The 22,868-nt window shown below is 44.3% G+C and overlaps 1 protein-coding gene across 1 annotated transcript; it reads right to left on the bottom strand.

The window, feature by feature from the left end:
- Positions 1-1,839: 1,839 nt before the first annotated feature.
- LOC102932518 (phosphate carrier protein, mitochondrial-like) lies at positions 1,840-12,205 on the bottom strand. The gene has a single exon (XM_043553018.1). It carries the CDS (start codon positions 4,916-4,918, stop codon positions 3,695-3,697), a length of 1,224 nt encoding a protein of 407 aa, XP_043408953.1. The 5' UTR covers positions 4,919-12,205; the 3' UTR covers positions 1,840-3,694.
- Positions 12,206-22,868: the final 10,663 nt, after the last annotated feature.

The raw sequence follows: 22,868 nt of genomic DNA, 5'->3' as shown, positions 1-22,868 counted from the left end.
ATTGTACAGTGTGTATGTGGATATGCATCTTCTGTTTGGCCAGATGGCCCAGGGAGGGTGGCAATAAACCCTACTAATGAGTTACCAAAATATATGCACATGAAGGAAGAGTAATAATTTGTTGTCATGGCTTCTGGCATTGAGTCTTTGTGGACTTGACTCTATATTTCCTGGAAGCAGAAAAGTGCTAATGTAATGTAACGAACAGTAGCTCATAAACTAAAGTGAGGGTGTGATGGCAGTTAGTGTAGACAAATCTGGGCTAGCATTAATCTGCCTAGCTTGAGTACCAGAACTGTGAAGCCACAACAGAGGCTTCACTGCAGGCCGTACAAACCTGCCTGGAACCCTGGATAATTACTCAGGCAGCTAGAATGTCTACACTTCAGTCACACCCTGTGACTGCAGGGTAGGCATACCCATAGCAGCTGGCAGCAGTACAAATGGTAGGTGGTATCCAAATGCATCTAGTGCTCTGGACTGTACAGGCCCAATTCACCATTGCCTTGTACCTTGTGCAATGACATCAGTGCAAAGTGGGTGTAAATTACTACCGTTCTGATTTGCTACATTTTACATCCATTTTGCACTCAGCTTGCACTGGTGTAAATGACTACACGTGGTGCAGGATGGGGACCTGGGGTCCAAGAAGGGAAATATTCATTTCATTTTAAACTTAAAATATGTAAAATATAGTTACAATTTTTAAAAACAATTTGTATTTTGACCCCCCCTCAAAAAATCAAGAGAATGTTTGTGCTGAGTTTTTAAAAACATGGTCATCTTTCTCCAGCCTGCTAATCAAATGAGTAGGACTCTAAAACATTTACTGGTCGACCAACTTAATTCATGAGATTTGTGCAGTATCTCATTTACAAAACATTATAAACAACATATCAGGAGCCTAAAATATATAATTTGTTAGAATTACTGCTTAATTATAGATGCTTTTTCACTTAAAAGTGAATTAGTACAGAGAAGATTGAAATGGTTTGGCACTTACGTATAAACTGGCTTCCAGTTTGTGTTGTGTCTCAAGGCCAGCAACAGGGTGCAAACTTGGGAATTCCCAAGTTTACTATGCTACGCAGGACCCATTGGTGACAATTCAGATGCACCTTCTTTTCCCTCTTCCACTTTAATATCATCTTTGGAAAAAGATGTATAACAGCAACAATGGTGAGAGGAACAAGATGAATGGAAAGTGATAGCTGCTTACATATTTGATGAGAGTACAGTTCTCACTACTTTTAAATGTATCAGAGGGGTAGCCGTGTTAGTCTGGATCTGTAAAAGCGGCAAAGAGTCCTGTGGCACCTTATATACTAACAGACATATTGGAGCATAAGCTTTTGTGGGTGAATACCCACTTTGTCGGATGCATGTAGACATGTACTTTTAAATTAATACTTCTCCCACATCTCCATGGGACTGGGATGTTAGCGTCTTGTCTATCAATTACTGTGCTCCTTAAACAATTGCTAATTTCAATATAATTGCTGGGATGTCAATGAACTTTAATTAAGCTTAGTATCATTGTAAAACTCATATGTTTTCAGCTTCAATTGCAAAACATAAATGGGAGTTAATGTACATTTCTCTGTGCTTCCAAAATTACGTGTATTGAAATTAGAAGGTGTCTTTGGATTTTTTCTGACATCAAGCTAAAGAACTGATTCTTTCAGCTCTGTCATTGCTTATTCTTTACAACTGCTTACGTGAAAGATGGCATATAACAGGGGTTCTCAACCTTTTTCTTTCTGGGGCCCCCCCAACATGCTTCTAAAAACTCCACAGCCCACCTGTGCCACAACTGGTTTTCTGTATATAAAAGCCATGGCCAGTGTTAAGGGGTAGCAAGCAGGGCAATTGCCTGGGGCCCCATGCCACAGGAGCCCCGGCAAAGCTACATTGCTCAGGCTTTAGCTTCAGCCCCACGTGGTAGGGCTCAGGGTCCAGGGCTTCAGCACCATGTGGTGGGGCTTTGGCTTTCAGCCCTGGGCCCCGGTGAGTCTAACGTTGGCCCTACTTGGCAAACCCCCAGAAACCTTCTGGCGGCCCCCCAGAGGGCCACGGACCCTGGTTGAGAACCTCTGGCATGTAATATATATGTTGAGATTTTTAACCCTTTTTGCATGTCAGTGAATTCAAGATGTAGAACAGCAGCTTGTTGTGGGCCATTTGATGTTTTGTGTAATGTAGTATATACCATGCAAGCATTTCAAAAGGGTAAAAGAAATGTATATTTCTGGTCACATATTTCTTGGCCATTTCTTGTGGCTATTTTAATTCTCCAGGAAACTGATCCAAAGCCAAGGGAAGTCCATCAGAATCTTTCAGCTGATTTCACTGGACTTTGGATTAGGCCCCAAGAATAGAACACTATATTTTTACATTTATTTAGAAGTGTTGCAGAATTGTCTTAGTCATTCCATTCAAACAACTGTAAATGCCCACAACACATGACCTGTGTACTACAGTTACTCTACTGTCTTACTATAATAGCAGCAATTCCATAAAGATTCTATATTTCCACAGTGACTAAAACACTTTTATAAATAATGATTTCCCACAGGACAAAAAGCATTTTTATTTGCTTTGTTAACTATTTAAATTTCCACATAACATTTCTAAACATTTAATAAATAACATTCTTGGGAAAATTATGTTCAGATGTATATTATGTCTGGCATTCTTGCATAAATGAGTGACTTGCAGGCCATATCTCATTTAAGTTACACCATGCCCATATCCCTTTTATCGAAGAAAACCCACAGCACACATCAATTTGATCTATGTTTAAATAAAGGAGAGTGTTTGCCACATAAGAGATAGAAATGGCACCAAATTAGGGCATATTATATTTATTTTTCTATCCCAAATTATTTATTAAAAATAAGGTATGTAAGTGAGAGGTAAGCAGGATTAACTCTATTTTATGGCCAGTTTTTCTAATTTGGGAGCCAGGACACCTTTGTGTAATCAACCATTAACAAATACTCCTTCAAACATCTCAGCAGTTTTATATCAAACACACATAAATAACTGTCATTAATATTCTAACCTTTACAAAATATAACATTCCATAAACAAAATTTCAAATATGCAATTCCAATAAACAATGTGGGTAAACACTTTTGTCTAGGGATACTGTAAATTATTATATTCTGAACATATTAACTTATATTATTCATAGCCATTTTTAATGTTTTGATTCCACTAAATATTGTATATGAGTGTAATATAAGCACCCATTTAAAATACATGTCAATTTTCTCTATAACAGGGGAATATGACTCTGTTGTGTTTCAAAGTTTTCAGAGTCACTATCCACAGCAAACAAAATAAACACAGGCATTAAGAGCCACATACTGATAGATTTAAGCCTTTGCAGAAATACACCTTTAACAGAGCTGTTAAATGTAAATTCATGTCTAGGCAAAAGTCCAGAGATGGGAGCATCTAAGATGATGGTTGGAACCTGAAATTGGCAGAATGAACTATGTAGTGAAGTGACAGTATAACTGCAAGGTCTGTGGGAAAAGGCTAACCACTCCCCTCAGTCTCTATCTGGAGAGGTAGCTTTTTGAGATGGGAGTTGGTCCAGGAGCCTGAAACAGATCCACAGAGTCGCAAATGAAACAGTACAATGCAGCAGGAACTAAACTCACAATGCAGCATCTATGGGCTGAATCTACTTAAAGAAAAACCCCTCTTTCAGTGATGCAGGCATCTCTGGTGGTGGGGGCCGAGGGAGCCTGAAATAGACCTTGACTGAATCATAAATGAACCACTGCAGGGCTGTGAGGGTGCCAATCATGAGGATGCGGGGAAAGAGGCCCTTCCACACGCCTATGAAGCCCAGTTTCTTGAGGACTTCCACAGCGCTGCTGCCCTTTTCCTTGTTGAGCACAGACACCACAGAGTCAGCTGGGTGGGAGACTACAGCACAGAAGATACCAGCTACATAGCCAGCAATAAAGGTGACGCCAAGCTGCTCAGCCTTGGAGCACTCACTGCGTGGTTTGGGCACCACATAGGCATAGAGGGCCTCCAAGGTGCGCTCAAAACAGGCAAACTTCATCATGGTGTAGGGGATCTGGCGCATCCAGAGCGGAGCCACCCCCTTGTAGAAGGCCCAGAGCCCCTCCTCAGAGTACATCTTGGGGAGAGCCACCCGTAACGTGTTGGCGTAACCTGGCTGCGTCTGGATTCGCACCTTGGCTGCCTCCATGGGGGACAGAGCAATGTCAGCAAAGAACTCAGCACTGGCTGAGGCAGCCAGATAGAGGCTGGTCCGCCACAGGTAGGCTCGCTCAGGTCCCAACATGTCAGCATAGCGCAGCTTGAAGACTTCATATAAGCCAAACTTGCAGAGGCCCTGCATGGAGTAGCCCACGCAGGTGGGGGCCCATCCCTTGGCCAGGCCACGCATCCCCTCCTCTTTCATGGTGAGAGCAAAGCCCTGCAGCATGCCCCGGTAGCGACTGGGCTCTGCTTGCATGCGGCACTTCACCAGGTCCAGTGGCACCACAGCCGTGTGGGTCAGGCCGCAGCTCACCACGCCACCCAGGCCGCACAGGGCTAGATACTTCACAGAGCCATGCTCGCAGCTGTATTCCTCCTCGCCCCAGAGGGCAGGCAAGGCGGCCGCCCATTGCCGGAACTGGCGCTCAGGACGAGGGGCAGTGCTGCTGTTGCTCCTCTCTGGGGCCCCTAGATGCACCTCCTCCTGGCTGCTCAGGTCACTGTGCTGAGGGAGGGCGGCGCTGCTGTCACTCCTCCCCAGGCTGCAGAGTGTGGGGAAGACGGCTGTCCACAGCCAGGCTCGATGCTGAGCAGGGGAGGCCGGGCCGCTGCCCATCTCCCAGCTGCTCTGGGGCCTGCACCCCTCTGGGTCCCCTGGGGGCTGGGCCATCTCTGGGGTGTGGAGGGGCCCTGCTGCCGTCTCCTCTGGTGTGATGTTGCGGGGGGGTGGGGGTGCTCTGCGTCTCTGGGGCTGTTGTCGTGGCCTCCTGCCTCAGGCTCCTTCCAACTGCCAGTGCCCTTCGGAGGCCACAGGATTCTAACCATAGAGACTCTGCCTAGAGTGTAGCCCAGCCGGCCGCCACAAGCATGGGTAGAGCGCCAGCACGACGGACAGGGTGACACTGTGTCGGCAGCCACTCTAGCCATATCTCTATGGCCCTGGGTGGGTAGGGGACTCATGCTCCAGGCGGCATCAGGGAGCATAGTGTGGCAGGGGAGATGGGGAGGACAGGAGAAAACTTGAGGGCAGATGTAGGGAACTAGAGAGAAGTGGTAGAAAGGAAAAGGGTTGAGTGGGGAGAGGAGAACCTGTTGGTATCACCGAAATGGCAAACGGCGGAGACCCAAATTGAGGGCTACAGGGAAAACGCAAGGGGAGGCGCAGGCAGAAATGGTTGGCGGAGTGAGGGTGGGGGATTTTTGTGGAAATAAAGGGATGAATATCCTGCAAATATGCAAAGAAGGGTTTTCCATAAAAAAAAATCTCCAAATTTCTGGGACTTCAGCTGTAACACTCTTCTACAACAGTAGGACCCAGCATCAGTATGTGAGACAACTCCCAGCTGCTGTGGTCCATTTGAGATCCTAGTGTCCAGGCCCATGGAATCAGCAGGTCCCAATGTATAGCAATCCATCCTGATCTGGAGCCCCAAGTCTCTAGAAATGACAGGTCCCACCAGACCATTCCTACGGGGTCAGTCACAGGCTGTGGTCAATCACAGCCATTTTTTAACCATCACTTTGCCAACCATATTGCTTGGCCATAACTTATCATGCAGCATTTGTGCCTTTTACATCCAATTGTACAACATCCATCAAATACACAAACTCATTTGGGGTTATTGTATTGATTACTTCAGAACTTCAGTAAGAGCAGAACAGCCTCACTTCACCTTGATACTCTAGTTAATATCCTGAGCTTTATAGATGTAATAGAAATCCATTCAACATTTCAAGGGTTTAATTAATTTTTTCAGCTTAAAAAAGTTTTTTTGTTTTTGTTTTTTATATAAAAAGGATGAAGAAATATATACTGAAAAACTGACCAGAGCATTGTGGTCCCCTCCCAACAGGATGGGCTGAGAATGGAGGGCCAGATCCCAGCTCTTGGCAATGCTGTTTTGGCAACTCAAAACAGTCAGAGTTCCCCTGGTGTAGAGGAACCCCCACTGTTTGTATAGGGCCACAGTACTAGCTCTATGCTACCCTCTCACTACCCCGGAATGAGGGGCATGTCAGAGCTATCGAAGAGGTGAAGACTGGAACCCTGCTGCATTTGAGCAGTCCCTGGTTGTAAAACAGTCTTTTTTGCAGCCAGGTGTAATTTAGAGCAGCTCTGAAGCTGCCCTAAGTTTTACAGGGGGAAGAATTGGTCTCAAGGATCAAAGGAGCACAAAGGTGGGTAACAGTCACTTGTGCTCCCCACCTCTTTCAGCTCTGAGCTCTGATGCAGCTAAAGATCTGACCTGCAGAATCAGCTTTGAGTTTGCTTGCCTTTATGACAACAATTCAGACCCTTAATATTATGTAGCAGTCGATATTTATATTTAATTTCTGTTACTGTTCTTTTTTATTATTATTTTATTATTTGTTTTACAGCAGGGCCAGAGGATCAAGGGCCATTGTGCTAGGTGCTATACAAACACAGAATAAGAAATACTCCCTACCAAGGAGATCTTAGAATACAATATCTTCAATGTAAGCTTCTCTGCTATGCTTTATTTATGGGCTTGAATTCCTTACACACCCAGAACTTCACTGACTTTACTGGCAGTTTGGGGATGCAAAGAGAACTGGAGAAGATTTAGTGTGCCTCATGCCTGCCCTGGAAGAACCACTCCTGGACTCAAAGAATTTACTTCTTATGACCATTGGTTTCTTGGTCTCTGTCCAGATGCAAATTAGAACTAATTGGTAAGGTTTTTGGTTGGTTGGTTTTGTGAGGTAGGCAGATGTTCACTAGAAATTGGATTGAGACCATTACACATAAATCACCAAACATTCAGCAAGAGGCAATGACTTCTGATCACTACTGACCTTGTATTTCATTTCCTGATTTTTAATATGAATATAAATAGAGAGGAAATGAAGCATGAGTATAAAAGCTTTTCACACAGATAGGTTAAATTTGTGACTTAACTCTACAAGATGTGTGAAGAGTCTGAGTACTGCTGCTAGGCAGCTTGCTGCCTTTTCATTTCTTTCTGCTGCTGTATTGATGGGTGGTGGGGATGGCTTATACAGCTGCCCAAAGCACTAGTGCTTCAGAGGAGCTGGTCTTATTCATTGCCCTGAGAGACAGCTCCACTGTTGAAGGGACAAAGCTAGAGAGGGGGATTCCTGGAGGAGTCACTGCTGTGTAGGTCAAGCTCTCCAACAGCACAGCCCTGTAGCAACTGGCAACCTTTTGTGACAGTTGGGTCCCACAGCTCCTGGGGTGATTCTGACATGATTTTCAATCTTTTGTTTTTATTTTTTGGAGATGGTCAAACTAAACTTCTGTGATTCAAAGTCACTTTTTGTAACAGGTTCTAAGACAATAATCCAAGACCTGATTCTGCAACCGTTACGATGCATAGCACCTTTCTCTGCAAGTAGTCCCACTGGTTACAATGGACTAAACTGTGATTTTTCAATCATATACAGAGCTGGGGGTAGCAAGTAGATGTATCCTCCTTGGCTTCCCTTTTGCCTCCAGGGTGATGATAATTTGCTACTGGTCCATACCAGTATCTCTCACTCACTGTTGGTCTACCAGTGGCCCTAGGGGAGAGGGGGCCACATTGTCAGGTGAGTGCATTTTATGTTCAGTGCCGCAGTTATTTTTCTTTTTCAGTTTCTACATCATGCTCATGGACTTTGTAGCTGCAACATCCAGTCAAGGTAGCTCATCAGCACATTTCATTGTTGCAAAGATGTTCAGGCGGGAAATGAGTCTGTGATGGGAGCAGAGCTCTGATTACCCAATACAGCACTTGGGCACTTTCTCCTGAGCTGTGTTATTACTTTAAAATTTACAGACACCCCCTCCAGCAAAAAACAACACAAAAATACCCCAGCAAATGCAAATAAATTGAGAAGTTTCTGCTGTAGTTGTCTAGAGCAGGCATTTTATGTTGGCAACATGAAAGGGAGAAGAAAACTCCTGGGTTGGATTCATGCAGCACAGACTAGACTTGACTGGAATCAGTTGGTGTTAAAATGTGCTTTGTATTTAAATGTAGAAAATAGATATCAGAGATGGAAAATACCTCTGATCATTAATTAGTCCGTCCCCCTCTCAGATTGTTTCCTGGAGTCTTGGATGTGCTCTGTCTAGCTTATTATTATTATTTACTAAGTACCGAGAATGTGCTTGGTGCGCTACATGATCAGTTTGCTGCTATTTGGCCATTTTGTGTTTTTTAGCTGGTTTAATATAGACTATATCTGAAGTGCTCAAACTGGAGTGGGTAAGGAGTGGGAGGGAAACTTTGCTATAATTTCTCTCTCTCGCCCAAGTGTTTCTTAGGTGAAAGTCTGAGCTAGTTTCTAAATTACTTTACTTTATACTATGTAAGAAATTTCAGATATTTTCAAAACTGATTCAGCTCTGAGATAGAGAGATAATCACATATCAACGTACATGCCATAAGTATGTTAAAAAAAGAACTATGTAAGTTCACGGAGGATAGGTCCATCAATTGCTATTAGCCTGGATGGTCAGGGATGGAAGCTGGGAGCGGATGACAGTGGATGGATCACTGGATGATTGCCTGTTCTGCCAGTTCCCACGGAGGCACCCTGCATTGGCCACTGTCAGAAGACAGGATACTAGGCTAGATGGAGTGTTCGTCTGATCCAGGATGGCTGTTCTTATGTTTTTATGTGTAGAAGTACTGGACGTACAACAGTTTCCCAGCTTGGAATCCTGCCCTCAGCAAATGCATTTGATGTTTGTAGTAGTTTTTCAGCTGCCTACCCACTGACCCAACTATAACCACTGCTGTGGGCCTGCTGACAAGGTGATATGACAGTTTCACTAGATAGGTGCTAAGCACAGATGAATCTAGATGGCCAGCCTGCTTGATGCCGCAAGTACTGTTGTTTCTGCATAAAGTGCCTTTGTGGTGTTTGGAGGTATTTAAATTTTATTTTGTGGTATTCTTGTCTAATGTAAGTTGACAAGAACTATAGCTGAGAGGAAGGAGAATGAGGACTCTGGATTAAAAGTGTGTTTATTTTTCAGGGCAGAAGATTGATTGTCAGGCAGTGTTTTGGACTAAATCAGGGCTAAATCCTATCAAATTTCTGACACATCTAAATTAGGATGGCTTTGAGCAGATGTCATTGCTGTGTATAATCTGAAGCAAAAAGAGAGTGATGTATTCCAAAATTGCAATTTCTCTTTATGGCAATGTCTGCTAATGTTGCCTTTCTGAAGGAATTTGTATTAAAATGCCTGGGCAAGATCCTCAGCTGGTGTAAATTAGAGTAACGCCACTGAAGACAATAGAGCTACACTGAACTACACACACTGAGGAACTGTCCCAGGATCGTTTTTATCTTGTATCAGTATTTGTATATTGTAGCTATATTAAGGGGTGTAGCATGAGCACTCAAGGAACCTGTAAGATTCTTTACTGGGAAGATGCTCCAAAGCACTGAGGAGCATAAATACTGTTATTATTTATTTCTATTACCATAATGCTTAGAAGACCTATCATGGACCAGGACCCCATTGTGCTAGGTGCTCCACAAAACGAAAAGATGGACCCTTCCCAAAGAGCTTAAAATTTAAGTATAAAATGAGAGATAACTGATGGATAGAGATAGATGGGAGTACATAACTATGGCCATACTGGGTCAGACCAAAGGTCCATCTAGCCCAGTATCCTGTCTTCCAACAGTGACCAATTCCAGGTGCCGCAGAGGGAATGAACAGGTAATCATCAAGTGATCCATCCCCTGTCGCCCATTCCCAGCTTTTGGCAAACAGAAGCTAGGGACACCATTCGTGCCCATCCTGGTTAATAGCCATTGATGGACCTATAGTCCATGAACTTATCTAGTTCTTTTTAGAACCCTGTTATAGTCTTGGCCTTCACAACATCCTGTGGCAAAGAGTTCCACAGGTTGACTGTGCATTGTGTGAAGAAATACTTCCTTTACAAGGCATCAAGGAGACAGCACTGGTCAGCATGATAGGCAGTGATCTCAGCACACCAGCAGCCTGACTATGTCATGTTTATGTAGGCATTATGGAAAAGGAGAGTGTTAAGGAGAGATCTGAAAGATGATAATGAGGTAGCTTTATGGATGTTTTACGGGGAGTGTTTCCAAATCATGAGGGGCAACATGGGAGAAAGCACAAAGGTACTTGTTAAATTTTCAGACAAGTGGGCCAGGAGGCTGGCATAATTGGCCAACTGGAGGCAGCAGTTGACATCTCAATAATGACTAAGCGGTGATAAGTATGGGATAAGTTGTAAAAGATTGAAAGTGAACATAGAAGCTTATGTTTGATGTGCTAGAGAAGGGGATGCCAGTGGATGCAAAGAGAGAGGTGACATGGTCAAAGCCACGGCTAGGAAAATGATCTTTGTAGCAGCATTCTGAATGGATATCAGTGGAGCAAGATTGTATTTGTCAAGGCCAGGGAGAAGGTTATTGCAGTAATTATGATGTGAAATGGCAGGAGCCCAGAGGAGAGGTTTCGCGGTTTGAATGGATAGGAAAGGCAGTATCTTAGAGATGTAATGCAGAAAGAATAAAGTTTTAGAGACAGCCTGGATGTGGGGACCTAGAGGCATCTGAGTCAAAGATGATGCCCGGGTTATAGGCTTGAGTGACAGGCAGGATGGTGATGTTGTCCACGGTGACCAAGAAAGGAGGTAGTGGAGAGGGTTTGGCAGAAAGATTACGAGCTCAGTTTTAGCTACGTTGAGCTTGAGCTGATGGCTAGATATCCATAAGAAGATGTCAGAGAAACAGACTGAGATATTAGTTTGCAAAAAAGATAGATCTGGAGTAGAGAGGTAGATGATTTACCCACAAAAGGAGAAATCATTCTCAATTGTAAATGTCATTGTAATGTTTGCATTTAATCTGATACAATGCTATGGTGTCTGTGGTGCATTCTCTCATATTGAACTGTATCAAATGTATAATGAAAAAAATGAAAAGGGAGGTAATGTATGTATGTGGCTAACAGCTGGAAAAAACATAGATCTGATTAGTCCTTAAAGAATTGTAAGAAATGATAACCACCAAAGAAAAGCCACATTGAACCTGAATATCATGATTCATAAATGAATCACTGATGTAGTGAAAAATATCTATTTGATGAAAATTTGATGAAACACTATTGTGCTGAGAATACCTTGCTGTTTGGCGTATTCATATTTTCCTTTCCTAAAATGTTCTGCTCCCTCACCCTATATTCCATATCACATCACTTATGAAAAGAGAACCTTCAATGCAGTCAAGTAGCAACTGACCAATCAAGTGCTTGGGAACCTAAGTCCAGGGATCCCATCAGAGATGACTCATTTTATTAACAGAGCCAAGAAGAAGGCATTACAGCTCCTATCTGTAAAGGGAGAACCATGTAACCCAGTGATAGTGGAATGGATCTGAATAAGCCTTTCCTTCTTGTAACAGGACAGGAAGAGCAGCTCTGATGTTCCTTGCTGGTTTAGAGCATTCATTCCTTCAGCCAGGGTGTTGGTCCAGAAGGGAGGCTGAAAGACCTGTCTGCCGTCCAGTAGGGAGATCAGGAAATTAGCCCAGAAGCTTATCTGCCAGCGCAGGAAGCCAGCAAAGACACTAGCAATCAGTGATGGCAGGAGACCATCTACCAGCCCATCAGGGAGCCTGGGAGTCAAGGTACTTGAGTTAGGATGGATATCAGGGAGGCGCAGGATATGGCAAGAGTGGTGGTGAGCATCTCAAAGGTGTACAGGAGGGCGAGTACACTTCAAAAATCTTTGCTTGGGCAGCCATATGTATTCTTATGTCATTACCTCAATTATACCGTATCTAATAGCTGTAAACAAAGGATTAATTGACTGTAATATATGATGAATATGAAGAATAGCTAATAGTAAAGCTGCTACTATAGCACCATCAATGTCTTATTGCAATACATAGCGGAGGCATCCAACATACAAACAGAAATTTTAAAAACAGGATTTTATCTTTACCTCTTAACTTCCGCTGGAAGCCAGCTTCAATATGACTAGTAATGGTGAGAGCCTGATCGCGGCAACTTTGCCCCAGTCTGAAACCGGCCCGTTCCTGTCTCAGTATGGCTTCAAAGATAGGGATGAAATGGGCCAGTAAAACCCTCTTCATTCACCTGTAAGTTGTGGAGAGGAGTGATATCGGGCATCATTTGATGGTTTCTCACATTTGAGGAGGGAAACGAATATCACCTCACTCCAGCTTTTTGGAATCTTCCCTATCAAATGTACATTAGCGAATAGGTCTACCAGTCATGGCTTGTCCCTTTGGCCCCAAATCCTTGAGGAATTCAGGATAAATGCTGTCCTTACCAGCCGCTCTTCTGCTTTTAGTGGCCAAGGGAGCCTTGTTTATTTTTTCTATAGTATATGGGGAAGATAACAATAAAGGGGTGGGGCTGTGTCAGACATTTAGAAGGAGCTCTATCTGAATCTTCCATCTAGTCAGCTTGTCAGTTTTCGTCTTTGAATTACAGAGAAGGTATGAGGCAACAGCATTAGCCATCACTTTTGGTTGACAGTGTTTTACTGGGTTAGCAGCATCAAGCTTACAGAAACATGCCTAGACTTTGCAACTGGTATGTGTGAAGTCAGGACCCTTCACTGTCTCATTCCATCTCTTCAGGTGGGCAGAGTTCAATGACTATTAGTTCTTTCATGGTATCTGGTTCACCACTCTTTTCATACTTTTAAGAGTGCTTCTGTTTCCAGCTGCCCGCAAGGAGTATAGGCCTTGCGATAGTTGTAAGGCATGTGTTTTGTGACAGCTTGGATAAGAAGGTGAGGTAGTCAAAGTTTTCTGGACTTGGATGATACAGTGTACCTTGTCTTCAACTTCTGCATATCTTCTGATAGATTTATCCATCACCTTCAACCTGGTGTGGAGACATGGGCTGTTGCTCAAGGCATCAAGGCTCATCAGATGCCGCAGCACTATGGAATTCCTAGCCACAGTGTTGAGCAACCGTAGATACCACGTCCTTTTGAACTGGCAGATCAGCAAAGCACGCACCCTCAGTGATTGTCTATCTCAAGTATCCACGTTGACTCCTTCACTGTTCAACATCTAGAACAGTAACTTACCTGACAGAATTTTGCATACATTAATATATGCCAGTGACATCGCTCTTGTGGGTACAAGCAGAGACCTCACCACCATCAGCGACATCCTCTCAACTGACCTCAAGATAGTGGTGGAATATTTTCAGTGCTGGAAGCTCCATCCCAGTGCTTCAAAGACTTTGGTAATAGCCTTTTACCTAAACAACAAAGCTGCCAAAGAGCCACTTAATATCACCTTTTTCAATCCAAAATGAGCCACTTAATATCACCTTTTTCAATCCAAAATGAGCCCTATCTGAAATACTTGTGTGTGACTTTGGGCAGATGCCTGACTTGTAAAGGTCATCTGGAAAAGACATGTAAAAAGATAAAAATAAAGACTGGCCGAATTGGAAACTCACAGGAATAACATGGGGTGCATATGCGCACACTCTTCGAACCTTGACTCAAACAATGGTATACTCAGCCACTGAATATTTCACAGCACTCTAGGTAGGCAGCTCACATACCAAATCTCTGGACGTGCAGCTCAATACTAGAATGAGAATTATAACTGGAACGTTATAATCAACACCCATCCAATGATTGCCTATTCTGGCACATATACCCCCACCCAAAATCCAGAGGGATGCACACAGAAACATGAGTACAATCAAACAATGACCAACCTGGAACTTACCAATTAATTAGGATCTCTGGAACTTTCTAAAGACACGTGAAATCCTGCTAGCCTTTTTTCGGATCAGACAAAAGCTCTTAAAGCATCTTAATTCAATCCTGAAGCACAATGGAATAATGCTAATGTCCCAAACAACAGGGTCGCCCTTACCCATACGCAAAGTACGCAGCTGTGTAGGGCACCAGGAAATTTGGGGCACCAAATTTTCTGGTGCCCTGCGCAGCTTTGTGCTGCTCCAGCCCCTGCTCCGGTTCTTCCCCAGGGCCCCCGCCCCTGCTCCAGCTGCGCTGCCGGTGAGTGCTGGGGGGTGGTTACCCCTTGTCCCCCAAGCCAGCCCACCGCCCCTGCGGAGGCCTGGAGCCCTCCCGCAGAGGCCTGCCTCCCCTCATGGGGGGGCTGCATAGGACCCCAGAATAGCTAGGGACGGCCCTGCCAAACAAACACCTGCTTGCTTATACCACAAAAAGAACTTCCAGGCTTCAATCCACCCTGGAAATAATGGTCTGCACTGAATCTTTTCAGAACATCACATGGCAGATGCTGTCATTTCTTGCACTTCTGGAAGATGAGACACAATGTGACCATGGACACCAGTTGCAAACTGGAACACATTGTAAATAGTGCCTGCTTTGACTGATTGCTGGTGTCATCTCAGACTTAAAACAAGACTCTTCTGAAGCGACACATTGGCTCACTGAGCTGTACTTGGTTATTTGAACGTTGCTAATCACCTCTCTTGCCATACAGAAGAAGAGGAATAAGGAATCTCTTAACTATTTAGAAGGTATACTTAATTGGCATTAATAGAAAAATGTGCTCATTTACAGTGAAACGAGTCTGCGAATGTTTTCAGTATAGAACCAAGGGTTGTGCAAGAATGAGTTGCTTTCACTTGGGTTTTTTGCATGTTAGTAATATTACCAAAACAGTTTTTAAAGAAAAAAGGCAATGTGCTACAAATGTTCATCTGCTAAATACATCTTGTTATAACATTATTATAGCTCTGAGAAGTGCTGCAGACTTCAGAAATCCAAAAGCTAAGCACAACAACTTGCATGCCAAAAATACACTTACATCATATAATTTTAGCAGGAAAGTCAGAGAGGGCAAAAAATCCACTATTTTTGCCGTTTAATTTGATGATAACCAACTTCCTGATTTGTTCCTTTCTTTTGGCAAGAGCATTGTTTTTGTTCTTTGTGTTTTGCCCATAGATCTCCATACAGAATTATCTGTGTACCAAAACCATGCTTTATACTCTACACAGTACAGAAGTCAGAGGGAAATACAGACATTATTGCTATTGATTTCAATACTATGAAACCTCTAGATTGCCTCCTCTTTATTTTTGGCAAAATAATCATTCTAGCAAACTCTATATTACTACAAAATGCTATCTGTATATACTGTGTGCTATGGTTCCTATATATTTTACTCCACATATTGAAGTAAATCTAAAAGCCAGTTCTGGGGAAAACAGGAATTTTTTATTGTGCTTTACTGTTTTTCCAACAAACATATAATAGTCTTTATGCCAAATCCAGCTCACCTTTTTCACATGGAATTCTGCATTACATTCAGATTTGTGATAAACTGGGTGTGTATCTTCTCTGTCTGGTAGTTTTGTTAATTCTGTGTGATAGGGTATCTAATTAAAATGTATATATAAAATTATAACAGATTGGGAATAGCAGGATTCCTCAAATTGTCTGCAGAAGTGAATATTCATCTCACAAGGAAAATAAAAAACTCACCCCTTTACAGAGTCTTGCCATGTTTGAAACAAATTATATGGAATGTATAATAACTCCTCTATACTTAGATGAAAAATGTTCAAAGCTTTCAAAAGTCTGGTTTTATTTATGTAGAAACTATTAATGTCCACAGCTTGTCTTGAGGGATAAGAGAAATAAATAAATATGCTTGATTAAATATCCTGAATATTAATATTATGTGACTGAGAGATAACATTTATCATAGCAAATGTACATAACCCACCAATATCCTCTACTTTTTTAGTATCCCAATGAATTTGGATGTATTATGTATCTAAGGCAAGATACATACTTTTTTTTTTTAAACTTTACAGGTAAATCTGCATATGTACACAACATACGGCAACAACACTGAGACGGATGATATGGAATCTGCCAAAAAAACTGCTATAGAGTAGAATTAATGTTAAGAATAATTAAAGAAATATCCTCCATCTTTCTAAGGCCCTGATTCAGGAAAACAGTACTTCAGGACATCACTTGCGCATGTGCTTAAATCCTATTGAAGTCAAGTTAACCGTGTGCTTCAGTTCTCGCCTGAACTGGGACCTAAGGGTAAAAATTTCAAAAATGTCTAAGGCTATGTCTACACTGCTATGTTAGCCCAGGGTTTGAACTCAAGCTCAAGCCTAACCCCTCTTCGGTCTAAACACAAATCGTGCTAACCCAAGACTTGGGCCCAGGGTCGCAGGACCCCACAGAGGTGGAGGGTCCGGGCCTGAGTCAAGCTAGAACCCAGGGTTCAAGCCCTGTCACTTTGCAGTGTAGTTGCAGCCCCACTGAAACTGTGCTCTGGGAGTCCACCAAAAGCATCCCACAGGCCAACTTTCTTTGCCCTCTAGATAGTTAACGTTGGTGAACTATTAAATTTTCCCACACAGAGTAGCCACATTTTGGGAAGGTGCTAGAAAGTCTGGGAGATGGGTGGTTGGACTCGGGCCCTCATAATGCAGTGTAGGTGCTGGAGCCCCAGGTTGGGTTCTAGGGTTCAGCAATCCCTAACCTGGGGTTACAAGTGAGTGTAGACACTGAAGCCCTAGGTTAACAAAGCCAGGGTCTGCTAATGCAAGTTCTGCTAACCCAGGGCTTATGGCTGCAGTGTAGACAAAGTGACTTTGGGTATTTCTACACTGCAATAAAACACCTATGGCTGGCCTGTATCAGCTAACACAGGCTTGTGGAGCTTGGGTTGCAGGGCTATACAATTGCAGTGTAGACATTTGGGCTCAGGCTGGAGCCTGGCTCTGAGACCTTCCCCTCTCATGAGGTCCCAGACCCTGAGCTCCAACCCAAGCCCAAATGTCTACACTGCAGTTTTATAACTCTGAAGCCTGAGCCCTGTGAGCCTGTGTCAACTGACGTGGGCTAGACGTGGGTATTTTATTAGGGTTGCCAACTTTCTATTTGCAGAAAACCAAACACCCTTGTCCCGCCCCTTCTCCGAGGCCACCACCTCCTGCTCACTCCATCCGCCCTCCCTCTGTCACTCGCTCTCCCCCATCCTCGCTCACTTTCACAGGACTGGGGCAAGAGGTTGGGGTGCGAGAGGAGGTGTTGCCTCTGGTAGTAGGGTGCGAGCTCTGGGGTGGGGCTGGAGATGAGGGGCTTGCAGTGCAGGAAGGGACTCTGGGCTGAGGGGTTTGGAGTGTGGGAGGGGGCTCCAGGCTGGGGCACAGGGTTGGAGTGTGGGAGAGGGTATGGGCTCTGGGCTGGGGGTGCGAACTTGTTAGCCGATGGCCAGGGATGTTTGGTGAGGTGCCAGCTATGCCCGTTTATACCATCCGTGACTTTAACCGCTAGGACGCACTGTCCCTTCGCGGCGGGCAGCCCGGGCTAGGCTGACGGATGCCCCAAGGTCCTAACCACCCGTGACTTTAACTGCTAGAGCTCAGAGCTCCTTCGCAGCGGGCAGTCAACACTGACTGACAGGTGCCCCAATGGCAGCACTAAGAGCCTCTCCACACCCGTGACTTTAACTGCTAGAGCTCAGAGCTCCTTCGCAGCGGGCAGCCAGGATTGACTGACAGGTGCCCCAAGAGTTTGCCCCGTGGAGGCGGCACAACTCAACGCTAGGCTCTTAGTACTCTCACCTAATGGCCAGGCTTTATAGCCAAAACGGCTGAGGTTCTTTAATTGTGTTGGCTGCTTTACAGTAAACCAGAGAAACAAGTCAGGCTTATGCACAATGGTTACCAAAATTTATTAAACTAGATTCTAATCATGTGGTTACAAAATTGCTAGTGCCTACTTATTTAAATGTAGAGATGTTACACACACAAACAAGTTACAAAACAGAAGCCACAATCCCAAAGAAAAGAAAACAAAGTATAGAGCTCTATTTCAAAATATGTGTACACTAAAGATAGGAGATCAGGTGTGGGTGCTTCTTACCCTCCTTGCATCTCTCGATTCCAGCGGTGCCAAGCCAGGATCGGTCACTCAATTCCGCGGAAAGACGAATAAGGGACAAGGCTTAGGGACCCTCTTAGCTGCAGAAGCCTTGGGAGGCTGTCACTTATCTGACCAGCAGATAGATAGTGAAAAGCACTCAAAAATCATGGTGCTGTAGGTCCCATACTTATACCTCTGTACTCCTTTATTCTCTTTCTCCTTTCTTATGCCAAATTGGGGCTGGTCTGTCTGGGCGACGCCAGCTCTCGCAAGAGTAGTTCACACTTGCAAGGGAGAAACAATAAGTTTCGACTACTGGACACTTCTTTTATCAGGGTAAATATTTTCCCACCTAGGATGTTGGGGTGTGTGCATCACGCTATTTAGTAGGGGCTAAGAGCCATGTCTGTCACAGCTTCTCTGTCTGCTGTGAGCCTAATCGTTGTATATGTTCCCAGAGGCACATTGTCACAGCACACCTGTGCTTCTCACAGCTTCAAAGGCTGTGCTGGAATTTATGTTGAGTGCCCTGTTATTTTGGCTCCTGTGTTTCCAGCAATGCTGGTCTGAGGGGGGGCTGGCTGTCTGGCTACATTCCACCCCCTGATGCACCACACTACATCCCAGATTGCAAGGTGGCGGTGATGCCAGCACCTCTTGCCCTCCTTGGGGAAATCTAGAAATACCCAACAACCAAATTAGAGGATGAGGGTTCGCGGAATTGGTTAGGATCCCTTTTTAGCTCTAGGTATCTGATTTGTGTGGAGGAAAGAGCAGTTTGAATCAAACGCTTCATAATACATAAAGTTACACAAAAAACAATTACAATAATTAAAATGGTTAAAACAGTATTTACAACTGAATGTAAAAACGGGGAGAGGGAAAATCCCAAGTGTATCCCGTTACATATTCCACAGGCCGTCCCCAAACAGTGCGATGCCATTGTCCCACCCCCCCCGAGTCAATGCGAGGGTGGTTGGTGTACCATGCTGCTCCCCACTGAAAGATGTCGCTTTTGTTCCACCAATCATTTAGGCTGAGTGGTACAAATTCAATTCCCAGTCCATTGGTTGAATTTAGCAAGGTGCACATCCAGCAATTTGTAGCACCAGCAGCTGAGGCGATGGTTTGGATTGCTCCCCGAAGAGGATGTTCTGGTATTGCCAAGGTGACTGGAGCCAACAGAAGGATCATGAGGGCTTGCAGGGACATATCTCGGGTGGGTCGTGTTCTAGCTAAAAAACTTATTTAAAACCAAAAGCAAAAATTACACCTGCTATTATAAGTAATGGCAAATATATCAACAGTCCATAGTAGTCTCTAGTGATCAAACAGATCTGCTGCATGGTCCATTTTGCTGACAGGTTAGCTGGCAGGTTGCTCGGAACCATGGGACCATTCCTGCAATAAATCACATGGTCAGCCGGTCTTGGATGCGATCCAAGCCTCTGTAATGGTTATTAGCCTTTTATCATCATTTAAGGCACTCCATACACCTTTCTCTTTATAGGCGTGCAAAACGCAGGTAAAGGTTCCCAGGGCTGGGTGTTTAATCACAACAGTGTCCCCGGGAGCATACTTGGAACTGTGCAGTGGTGTTCTGGCAGGGGAGATAGCTTTCCCTGTAGGGAAGAATCCCCTGCTGATTGGACTTCCTGTAGGAGTCTGTCTGTTGTTTAATCTCTGCACCACTTCGTCCAGTCTGTCTCCCCATGTGCCATCAGTAGGCTTCAAGTGATTCTTTAGCAACCCATTCCAGCGCTCGACCATGCCATTAGATTGAGGTCGATATGGAAGGTGGAAGGTCCATTGGACTCCATGGTTAAGGGTCCATTCCCTTATAAGTTTATTCTTAAAATGCGAACCATTATCTGATTGGATTTCTTGAGGCATTGGGACAATTGCTGTTAAGCGGTTTAGTCCCATAATTGTGGACAACCCTGTTGCCAATCGGGTTGGATATGCAAAACCAATCCCTGAAACAATTTCTACCCCTGTCAAGATGTATTTCCACCTCTGCCTTGTAGTGGGCAGTGGTCCGACATAATCGACCTGCCAGGTTGCCCATAGTGTTTTTCCATCTCTTAGCCTGGCAAACCTTTGTCCTTCTGCTATATGTTTTCTAGTCTCAGCACAAATAGCGCAGGCTTGCACCAGGTCTCTAGCCTGTCTGTGGGTGATAGGCCACCCCCTGATAAGTGCTTGCCGCACTAACTCATCACTTCCTGTGTGTCCTAAATTATCATGTAACCATGAATATAAGCGTTCCCATTCTACTTGTGTGGTAAAGAGCTGGGCAGCTGCATCGGCTAAATTGTTTAACTGTGCAGCTGGGGTATTATTCCTCTGATGAGCTGAGACATGTCCTATAGACAGGGGTTGTTGCAGGGCATGCTGATATAACCACTTCCAGTATTCCAGTCCCCATACTGGTTTACCTCCTATTTCCCAGTGGTTATTTTTCCAGTTAGTGATCCACTGAGTGGCACCTGCCCATACCGCATAGGAGTCCGTCTATACTGCGGTGGCTCCTGCTTCACAGGCCAGTTTAATTGCAGCCAATTCTGCAAGTTGTGCTGACCCATCAATTTCAGCAGTTAGGGGTGCTGCAGAGGTGTCTGCAGGCACTGCTGCAGCTTTTCCCTTCCATTTTCCTTTAACCAGCCTGGCACTGCCATCAGTGAACCATACTCCCTCAGGCTTAGAAGGGTCAAATGGGGCAGCATCCTTAATGGGAGATTGCTGTGGAGGTAGGCTGTATTCATCAGGCATTCCTACTTTCCATAGGGATTCCTGAATCATAGTGGGGTTTTGTGCAGTGTCTGCACTACCTACCCTGTGGTGTATGTAAAGTGCCCATCTTTGGACAGTCATTTTTTTGTGCTACACCAGGTGGTAACTCTTTCCCTTCCAATATAGGTTTAATGATTGGAAGAGGAGTGTGAATTGTGATGTCCTTATCCTGAGTTAATTCCTCAGTTTCTCTCAAGGCTGTGTAAGCTGCCAGAAGCACCTTCTCATAAGGCGTGTAGTTAGCCTGTGACCCTTGCCATGACTTGGAACCAAACTGAATTGGTCGTCTGGGAGCAGTGTCACTTTCTTGCCAGAGAGCATAAGACATTCCAGTGGCTCCCACAGTTAGGTACAAATGGAATGGGGCTTCAGGATGTATGGGACCCAGAGCCTGATAGGTGTGTATCTCCCCTATCAGTTGCCTGAGGGCTTCCTCATGGGCAGGAGCCCATTCCCAGGCAGCACTTTTCTTTAACAAATTGTACAATGGTCTGGCTATAATGGCAAAGCCAGGTACATGTTTTCTCCAAAACCCCAGGGTTCCCAAAATCTGTCTCAATTGATCTTTACTTTCAGGGGAGGGTGCCTGATTTAGCTCTTGCACAGTGTCATTAGGCACAGACCTCCTACCTCCCATCCATACAGTACCTAAGAATTTTATCTCTTGGGAGGGACCTTGGCATTTCTCAGCTGGTAACTCTAAATTAAGGGCTTCTAGTGCTTCTTTGATTTGATTCATAGCCTCCTGTACCTCTTCTGAGGTTTTCCCACCTATTAAGATGTCATCAATGTATTGCACAGTTTGTATATTGGGTGGCAGTATAAGGTCATCTAGGACCTTTGCCAGTGCCCCATGGCAAATAGTGGGTGAGTGTTTAAACCCTTGTGGCATTCGGGTAAAAGTGTATTGTACACCTTTCCAAGTAAAAGCAAATCTTTCCTGGTCAGCTGGTTGCAAAGGGACCATGAAGAACATGTCCTTTACATCTAATACTGCTAGCCAGGGTTTATCCCAGGTTTGTATGGTGTTTACAATATCTGTTATGCTAGGGACTGCTGCAGTTAATGGTCCAGTGTTACTGTTTAGCTTCCTATAGTCTATAGTGAGTCTCCATTTGCCATTTGGTTTCTTGATGGGCCACACAGGAGAATTAAAGTGAGAGTGGGTACGAATTAAAATTCCTCGCTGTTCCAAATCTTTGATCAGGTCAGTAACAGGGCTTATGGCCTCAGCTGGGACATTATACTGCTTTATGTTTGTTACTGTTGAGGGCGGGAGAGCAGGCGCGCTGCTAAGTAAGTTTACAGAATAGTGGGGAGGGCTTTCCTCTTCCAGGTGGGTGGCATGAGGAACAGAACTGACTCCAAAAGCCCATCTTTCCCCATTAATCCTTCCCTTCTTTCCTCTTAAAACGTCCATGCCCAGTATGTTGGCATTGCCCAAAATCACCTCATATTTTCGGGGCTGATGGTGGGGTTGCAATGGGATATCCAGTTTTATCTTAACTAATGGGTAAGTTATGGTACTGCCATTTACTCCCGTAACAAGTACCTGCTTTCGGCCAGTAGGTGGCGAGCCCTGAAAACTTTCTCGCTTAATCATGGACATTTGAGCCCCTGTGTCCATTAAGAAAGGAACAATGTGTTTGTCATTTACAGTTACATATATCCGGGGGTCTTTTGCTGTTGTTTTCTCCTCTTTGGATTTAAGCTGGTTTATTAGGAGAGGAGATTGACCCCCGCAAGCTAGTTTCCCTGTTCTGGTAACTCTTGCAGTTGCTGCAGCAATGGAGTATACAGGGTGTTTGCAGCTGGGGAAGGAGGAGAGAGCTGCAGAAGTGCACTGGGAGTAGCATTAGTTGTCTCCCAGTCAGCTCTTTTAAAGGTGGTGAATAATTTTAGCCGCTCTGTGGGCAG

Source organism: Chelonia mydas, chromosome 8 (genome assembly GCF_015237465.2).
Source record: "Chelonia mydas isolate rCheMyd1 chromosome 8, rCheMyd1.pri.v2, whole genome shotgun sequence".
Classification (NCBI taxonomy): Eukaryota; Metazoa; Chordata; order Testudines; family Cheloniidae; genus Chelonia; species Chelonia mydas.
The sequence above is the reverse complement of the archived record's forward strand: the minus strand, read 5'-3'. Positions and strand labels throughout refer to the sequence as shown.

Coding starts and splice junctions, on each gene's coding strand:
- LOC102932518 (XM_043553018.1), bottom strand. CDS start 4,918: ATGGCCCAGCCCCCAGGGGACCCAGAGGGGTGCAGGCCCCAGAGCAGC.